Consider the following 9,693-nt stretch of genomic DNA (forward strand, 5'->3'; position numbering starts at 1 on the left):
TTTATAAAAAAAAAAATAAATAAATAAACTTATCAAGGCTCATATATATATATATATATATATATATATATACACACACTTATGCCATCTCACTTGGGCCTCTTATACCATAATAATTATCAGATTTAAATATCTTAGACCCAAACCAATTAAATCCATTTAATTATGAGCCTCATTTTTAATTTACGTATAAGAAAGAAATAAGTAATAAAATTATGGGGTATTACATCCTTCCCCCCTTAAAAAATTTCATCCTCAAAATTGTACGTACCTTCGTTAATGAACAACTCTGGATAATTTGATACCACAATTGTAACGCCCCAAAATCATAAGCAATAAAAGTCTATTCAATCTAAATAATCCATAAAAATATTAAATAAAAGCAACCAACAACCTAAAATCTCATCACAAATGTCAATGCTTTAATCCATCAAAGATAAAACATCCTCAAAATAATTCTCTAGTACAATGTTTAATACCATAAAAATAATAATAAAATCCCAGTTTCACAAAATAATTCGTAATTGTTGTCTTCCAAGAAGCTCTACTCCAATGATCCCTCTAATGTATCTGTAAGGGAGAATAAGAGAGAGAGGGGGGGGGGGGGGGGTGAGATAACTCAATAAGTGGAATTTACTAACATTGGGGTGTGGGAACAAACCTTCCAAATAAATAATTCTTACAACAAATTCATAACTTATAACTCATCAATATTTTATCATTAAATATTTCATATAAAAAAATATCTTTATATTGTGACCCATCATTATATATATATATATATATATATATATATCAATACCATCATATAAACAATTTCCTAGGCTTTTCTCGTGGTCAACATTTGCACCCCGTTAACAGGGTTGTGCTGTCTCCTTTTTGGGACTGAAACCTCCTTTTCATCCCCTTTCTTAAGGGTGACTCCTTTGAAACCTAAAGGTGCACTTTACTTTGGAGCTTCCTTTTTAGATCCTCAATAGTATACTCCCTTGCTAAGGAGCTATCAAATGTGCACTGTCCCCTTTTCTAGGATAATTCCTTGCTAAGGACTAATTGCAGTATAATTGTCCCTTGCTAAGAACTAAATACAATACTGAGTTTTTAATCATGACTTGCCATAGGTTTTCAAAACATATTCAATATACTCACAAAAACAATCCATTCATAATTCTAAAAAATATAAGGATATATTCACACATACAAATTTAAATAAATTTAGGTTGTCCCACAAGTTTTTCATAAAACGAATAGTCAATGTGCACATCAAGCATTTATAAAATATCAATTTATATATAACATATTTCTTTGATATAAAATAGTTTAATAATCAACACTGTTTTGGAAAAACTCCCAAAATTAGTAAACACCACTTACCTCTTATTTGCAAAAATATGAAACCAACCTCCCTTAAATCACAACAAATCAGTAGAATTATAACCTATCAACACCAAAGATAGGTCCATCAATACACAATTTCCCACATAAAATCAGTTTTCGCACTTAAACAATTTTATCGTAGACAATACTGATATATCCAAAATTCTCCATTTATTCACTTAACTATCCAATTCACTTTCAGCTTTGATCAAATTTTTGGCTCTGCCTAATTAGATTTTCCATTAACATAATCATAGATATTCATGAAACTTCAATATGGCCAAATAATGAAGATCAATCTGACTGTATTAGTCATATGTTTTATTCATATCTATTCACTCTAATATTATATCTATTCAATCTAATATTGGAAGCCACGTGTAATAGCCTTAATTTATCAATCTAGTTGCCTATTATTCCCTTGATGCCTCTGGACTAGTATTTAGACAATAACAAAGGTGTGGATGCATGTCAGTTTGACGATGAACTTAGTGAGGCTATATACGATTATATAAGAACCATATAGCACCCTTTTTCCCATTAATATAATCATAGATTTAGATCCATAACAGCAACACCTATTTTCTATCAGGTACACAAATCATAGATGCTTCCTATAAGCATGGGAACAATTGCTAGCCATAATATTCCAACTTCCTAAATTTAGAGCATGAGAAAATCATACCTATAGGTTTCCACGCACAACCGCATAGATGAAAGGAAAACCTTAGTTGTGTATTGTGGCTGAAACAAAAAGGAACCTTCTTATGTATATACACATGTAACTTAAGAGGAAAAAGGCTAGGGTTTTTTTTTTTTTTTTTTTTTTTTTTAAATCATCAAGGCCAATATATATACTTATGTCATCTCACTTGGGCCTCATATACCATAATAATTATCTGATTTAAATATCTTAGGCCCAAATCAATTAAATCTATTTAATTATGGGACTCCTCTTTAATTTATGCATATGAAATAAATTTATATAAAATTATGGGGTGTTACATCCTTCCCCCCTTAAAAAAATTTCGTCCTCGAAATTATACATATCTTCATTAAAGAACAACTCCGGATAATTTGATTTCATCTCATCTTCTCGCTCCCAAGACGCCTCCTCCACTGTGTGATTCTTCCAAAGGACTTTAACCAATGATATGGTATTGGTGCGTAGCACTTGATCCTTGTGGTCAAGAATTTGGATTGGAACTTCTTCATAAGTTAAGTTGTCTTTGATCTTGAGTAGCTCATAGTTCAAATCATGTGAAGGGTCCGGGATATACTTCCTTAGCATGGAAACATGAAACACATTATGCATTCCTGCAAGTGTAGGCGGTAAGCCCAACTCGTAGGCAACTTTACCCATGCGTTTTAGGATCTCAAAGGACCAACAAATCTTGGACTCAACTTCTCCTTCTTTCCAAATCTCATCACACCCTTCATCGGAGCGACTTTCAAGAACACCATAGCCCCAACTTCAAATTCTACTTTTCTTCTCAAGTTATCATAATAACTCTCCTGTCTACTTTGTGTTGTTTGCAATCTTTTACGAATCAAATCAATTTTCTCAGATGTCATCTAAATGATTTCTGGCCCCAACAATTGTCTCTCACCAACCTTTTCCCAACACAATGGGGACCTGCATTTTCTACCATACAAAGCCTTATAGGAGCCATCTCAATACTAGAGTGGTAACTATTATTATAGGCAAATCACACTAAAGACAAATATTTTTCCCAACTTCCTTTGAAATCCAATACACAAGCCCTTAACATATCCTCCTAAGTCCGAATAGTCCTTTCTGATAGTCCATCTGTTTGTGGGTGGAAGGTTGTACTAAAGTTGAGATTAGTACACAAGGTCTTATGTAAGCTTTCCCAATACTTAGAGGTGAATTTTGGGTCTCGATTAGACACAATTGATACTAAAACTCCATGAAAACTCATAATCTCATCAATATATATCTATACTAATTAATCAAGTGAGTAATTTATCTTAACCGGAATAAAATGTGATGTTTTCGTCATCCTATCTACAATTACCCAAATGGCTTCATGTCCCTTAGGAGATCGTGGCAAACCAGTCACAAAATCCATACATATACGCTCCCACTTCCATTCGAGAATAGGAAGTGGTTGCAACAATCTTAAAGGTCCCTGGTGTAGTGCCTTAATTTGTTGGCAAGTCAAGCATTGCTCCACAAATTGAGCTATCTCTCTCTTCATGTTATTCCACCAATAAGTTTCTCAAATGTCACGATACATTTTAGTGCTACCAGGGTGCACTGAATATAGGGTACAATAGGCTTCTCCCATAATCTCCTTCTTTAATGCAAAATCATTTGGCGCACAAAGTCTATTTCCAAACCATAAAACGCCATCATTTGACACATTAAATTCTGGTCTCTTCTCTTCATGTACTTCTGCTATGATGTTTACAATTTGTGCATCATCAACTTGTGAAATCTTAATTCTCTCAATCAAAGTGGGTTGTATTGTCAAACTAGCCATAAAAGCTTGGAAATCACCCTTAACAATTTCAATTCCCATCCTCTCCAAATCATCAATAATCTCCTTTTGAGTAGTTAACAAGGCAGCTAAGCAACCGGAAGACTTCCGACTAAGTGCATCAGCCACCACATTAGCCTTGCCTGGATGGTAATTGATTGAGCAATTATAATCTTTAATCAACTCCATGCAAACGCATGGATACATTTAAAATTAAACAAAATTTTATTATATAAATATAAATAATTAGTCAAATTAATTTCTTTTTAAGTATGTAACACATGTATTCATGCATACATATAGATATATTTAAAATTAGGAAAATTATTAGATACTCTTGGAGTACCATAAATGCGTAGTCTCCCCTCTCACATGAATAGTGAGTCTCACTATAAATTTAATTAGTGGGACCCACCATTTGAGAGGAGGGAGTACGTATTTATCATAAAATATAGATAATTAGTCAAATTATTTTTTTAAAATAAACGTAATTAGTCACATATTAAAATTCTTACCTAAATTTAATACTACTTATGATCATTTTTTTTTTTCTAATTTTTAATAAGATGGAATGTGTGGTGACTTCTGTTATGTTGTGATTTTTATTTTATTTATTTATTGAGAAACATGTCGTGATTTTTATTCAGTATATGTGTTTTTTTTTTTTTTTTTTTTTTTTTTTTTTTTTTTTTTTTATAGTTCATTAATATTAGATTCTTAGTATTGTGAGAGACTGCGCTCCCGGACCATTTTTATAGGATATCGGGTTAAACCCACGTGAATGAGTGGAGTTGTATTATTGCCTCTCAAAATGGAGATTCGACTAGTTATATTTTTCCCTTTAGATTAAGAGTTTTACAATGGAGTCGCCACTTATTTAATTATTGGAATAAATAAGAAAACCAAAAATTGAAAAATTCCTCATTTTATTAATCTATAATTGAATTTACATTGATCATAGGAAAATTACATGGCTTTGGTCCTAGATACAATCTAAGATAAAGTACATGATTTTGTTTCCTAGTTACAATCTAAAAATTAAAAATTACATTGATAAGCATTTGATCTACTAATCCTTAATCTAAGCTCGGAGGCTATGTTACAAGGTGTGAAGGTGTTAGGCACCCACCTTGCCCGGTGAAACTGGTCTTCTAGACTATGGTGGCCAACATTCATATCATATCATCCAATATGTTATCAATCAATTTGCATGTTGAATTTAAAGTGTGTACATGTGATAAACCCTAATTCAATTTATTAAGCATTTCATTTGGATTGAAAAATAAATTCTAGTGAATGTGTGTGGATGGTGATATCTTAGATTCAAGAATTTAAAAGAGCTATTAAAAAAACATATTTTTTATGTTTTTGATGTGGATTTAATATCGAAACTAGTGTTATGTATGAACATGTGATGAACAACCAAGAACATGTAAAGAACATATAAGAACAATTAAGAACATTCAAACCTATTCAAAAGAATTTAAATGATTATTATCATGCTTTAATCTTAAACTCTCATCATGGAAACACAAAAAAACAATGAGGGAAAGGGATTATACCTTCATGCATGATCCATATAGTGGAGGAGGAGACTCTTGAGGGAGGCCCTAAGGGTGAAGGAAAAGAAGAGTTAGGAGAGAAAGAGTAAGTCTCACTCAATACCTTGAGTCTCAAGAAGACCAAGATATGACAAGACTATTCAACTTTATTAAAACTCAAAAGAGGGGAAGAGAGGGGGGTTTTTTGTGTCTTGGAATGAAGGAGAGGGGAGGTTTATATAGTAATGGTGGAGGAAATATGAATGGAAGACCATTTAATAAAGGTTGACAAAGAATCATAAACCTAGACCTCATTTTAGCCTTTGGAGAAATCTGGTGCATTAAATGTGGAGATTGATGAGAGTGAGGAGTAAGCAAAGTTCGATTTTCCCGTAGCTGCTATAACAGCCTGTAGAGCCAATTTCGAAAAATCATATCTGACTCAATTCTGATCAGAATTGTCTCATTCTTCTGCTCAAATTGAAGCCCCAGATATCTAGTTTTTGGGAAAATTAACCTCATTCACAGATTCAAAATATTTTGAGAAATATCAATAAAATGGTGAGCAGAGGTCATTTGTTAGAAAATGATTTCAGCGCAATTAATAGTAATAGGTCCCTAATTAGCTCCCAATTAACATTAAATGGCTTCAATCACTCCTATTTCAGACTTAATTGGTTCTAAATTTACTCTAATTAAAATATAATTTCACAAATTACTCATTGAATAATTAATGTTTAACTATTTAATTAGGTGTATGCAACCTTACCATAAAATGTAGTCCTAATCAATCAAATTATGACACATCATTGATCTCAAATTGATTATACTTATAACCAATTGAAATCAATTATTCATAACCACATATAGTCGAGCTCAATTTGTGATAGTGCATTTCAGCCATTAAAACTTGATTTGATGATAACTTTTAATCTGGTGGTCCGATTAGGGCTTATTACCAGTCGATTTGATTGTTACAACATCAAGATAATTTTGGTGAAATGAGATTAAGGATCTAATGGCCAGAATCAAGATGTATATTTCCAAGACAAAATTACCTTTTTACCCTTCATGTGAGGTTAAATGCGAGTTGCAATATGGGGTGCCAACAGAATGCTCTTCATTAGCAGAACTTGAAAAGTGAATGTCAATGTATGAAAGAGACACCTAACTTTGCAATCAGTATTTAACCTTGGTGAATGTATGATGCATGTAGACAAAAATGCAGACGGTTATGTTATGGATCAAAATGTTGACCGAATCTCAAAGGAGATTGCCTACGTACCTCTTGGTGAGAGGATCAGGTCCAAACGTAGTTCATACATGCAGGCCTTTTTTTTTTTTTTTTTTTGGAATAAAAAAATGAGTACAAGACATGCTTACCAACGGTGACGACAAAATGAGGATTTCAGCCGTGATCTTGAATTTTGGACATGCTTCACAAAGGTCCGATGGATTTGAAGTTTTCGACGTGCTTCCCAGAGGTCCGTGGATTCAAAATTTGGACATGCTTCCCAAAGGTCTGATGGATTTGAATTTGGACATGCTTCCCAGAGGTCCAATGGAATTGGATTTCAGACGTGCTTCCCAGAGATCCGATGGTTTGAAGTTTGGACATGTTTCCCAGAGGTCCGATGGTTTGAAGTTTGGACGTGCTTCCCAGAGGTCCGATGGATTTAAAATATGGACGTGCTTCCCAGAGGTCCGATGGTTTCATTTTGGACGTGCTTCCCAGAGGTCCAATGGATTTGAAATCTGGACATGCTTCCCAGAGGTCCAATGGTTTGATTTTGGACGTGCTTCCTAGAGGTCCAATGGATTTGAAGTTTGGACGTACTTCCTAGAGGTCTAATGGAAATGGATTTTAGACATGCTTCCCAAAGGTCCAATGGATTTGAAGTTTGGATGTACTTCCCAAAGGTCTGATGGAAATGGATTTTAGACATGCGTCCTAGAGGTCCGATGGTTTGAAGTTTAGACATGCTTCCCAGAGGTCCGATGGAATTGGGTTTTAGACATGCTTCCCAGAGTTCCGAGGGAATTGAATTTGGACGTGCTTTCTAGAGGTCCATTGAAATTGAATTTTGGACGTGCTTCCCAGAGGTCCGATGGTTTTGAAGTTTGGACGCGCTTTCCAGAGGTCCAATGGTTTGATTTTGGACGTGCTTCCCAGAGGTCCATTGAAATTGAATTTGGATGTGCTTCCCAAAGGTCTGATGGATTTGAAGTTTGGACGTGCTACCCAGAGGTCCGATGGATTTGAATTTTGGACATGCTTCCTAGAGGTCCGATGGATTGGAATTTTGGATGTGCTTCCTAGAGATCCAAGGATTTGAATTTTGGACGTGCTTCCCAGAGGTCCGATGGATTGAAGTTTGGACGTGCTTCCCAAAGGTCCAAGGATTTGAATTTTGGACATGCTTCCCAGAGGTCCGATGGATTAAAGTTTGGACGTGCTTCCCAGAGGTCCAAGGATTTGAATTTTGGACGTGCTTTCCAGAGGTCCGATGGATTGGAATTTCGGACGTGCTTCCCAGAAGTCTGATGGAATTGGATTTTGGACGTGCTTCCCAGAGGTCCGATGGAATTGGATTTTGGACGTGCTTCCCAAAAGTCCATTGAAATTGAATTTTGGACATGCTTCCCAGAGGTCCATTGAAATTGAAGTTTGGACGTGCTTCCCAGAAGTCCAATGGAGTTGAATTTGGACGTGCTTCTTAGAGGTCCGATGGATTAAAGTTTGGACATGCTTCCCAAAGGTCAAAGGATTTGAATTTTGGACATGCTTCCCAAAGGTTTGATGGATTGAAGTTTGGACGTGCTTTCTAGAGGTCCAAGGATTTTAATTTTGAACGTGCTTCCCAGAGGTTCGATGGATTGGAATTTCGGACGTGCTTCCCAGAGGTCTGATGGAATTGGATTTTGGACATGCTTCCCAGAGGTTCAATGGAATTGAATTTGGACATGCTTCCTAGAGGTCCACTGAAATTGAATTTTGGACATGCTTCCCAGAGGTCCATTGAAATTGAAGTTTGGACGTGCTTCCCAGAGGTTCGATGGAATTGAATTTGGACATGCTTCCTAGAGGTCCAATGGATTGAAGTTTGGACGTGCTTCCTAGAGGTCCAAGGATTTGAATTTTGGACGCGCTTCCCAGAGGTCCGATAGATTTGAATTTGGATGTGCTTCCCAAAGGTCCAAGGATTTGAATTTTGGACGTGCTTCCCAGAGGTCCATGGATTTGAATTTTGGATGTGCGTCCCAGAGGTCCGTGGATTTGAATTTTGGACATGATTCCCAGAGGTTTGTGGATTTGAATTTGGACGTGCTTCCCTGAGATCCAATGGATTTGAAAGGTATTATTCATACCGATGTGTGTGGGCCTTTTACCCTAGTACTTGCAAAATAAATACTTTCAATTAGTAACAGAGTTATTCATTAAAAAGACTTTGGCATACCTGGCAAATGCCCCTAGTTTGGGACATATTCCAAGCTTCGATGAATGCTGAAGGTGGATAATAGACTTGATGTTGCATCACTAGAGAATATGGAAAAGGATCGTAGCTTTCTGTTCCTAAAGAAGAATTTAATCAAGTTTTTTTTTTTTTTTTTGAAAGGAAATCCTGAATTTTTGTTTTTGTTTTTTTTTTTTTTTTTGAAAGAATTGAAAATTTTGATTGATGATTTTTTTTTTTTTTTTATGGTAACCTAAGAAGTACGAGCCCAATGCCTCTAGCCCCAAGGCTTTTTGAAAATTCTCTCTTTTCTTTTCTTCTCTCTTTTTATTTTTTTTTATTTTTTTTTTTATTGAAATTTGAAGATTTGTTCATTATCAAAAAGTGAAGAAGATGAAGATGGAGTAAAAGCGACGAAGATTTATACATGATGATTTTTTTTTTTTTTTTTTGAAAAACCTATCCTTTGAATGAGAATAACTTTGGTTAAAAGTTGATGCAGATTTCTGGATAAGTCCTTGCTTAATTGGTACAAAAAGATAATTTCAATTAGCAATGGGTTTATTCATTGAAATGAATTGGAAGTACTTACCCAATGCCCCTAGTTTGGGGCATATTCCATGCTTAGACTGAAGCTAAATTCATTTGATGTTGTGACCATTGACGAACATGAAAGAAGATCATGATCCGCCATCCTTGGTTCCTGCAAAAAGGCTTTCTTTCTCTAGCTTGTTAGAAACCAATTATTGTGAAAAAAATTTGGCCAATGCCCCTAATGTGGACATGCTTACAAAAAAAATGGATTGATGCCTCAAA

The 9,693-nt window shown here is 34.9% G+C and overlaps 1 protein-coding gene across 1 annotated transcript; it reads right to left on the bottom strand.

The window, feature by feature from the left end:
* Nucleotides 1-2,368: 2,368 nt before the first annotated feature.
* LOC126708377 (uncharacterized) lies at nucleotides 2,369-2,740 on the bottom strand. Its single transcript, XM_050408166.1, has one exon. It carries the CDS (start codon nucleotides 2,738-2,740, stop codon nucleotides 2,369-2,371), a length of 372 nt encoding a protein of 123 aa, XP_050264123.1.
* Between the last annotated feature and the right edge of the window lie 6,953 nt (nucleotides 2,741-9,693).

This window comes from Quercus robur, chromosome 12 (genome assembly GCF_932294415.1).
Source record: "Quercus robur chromosome 12, dhQueRobu3.1, whole genome shotgun sequence".
In the NCBI taxonomy this organism is placed as follows: Eukaryota; Viridiplantae; Streptophyta; class Magnoliopsida; order Fagales; family Fagaceae; genus Quercus; species Quercus robur.

Coding starts and splice junctions, on each gene's coding strand:
- LOC126708377 (XM_050408166.1), bottom strand. CDS start 2,740: ATGGGTAAAGTTGCCTACGAGTTGGGCTTACCGCCTACACTTGCAGGA.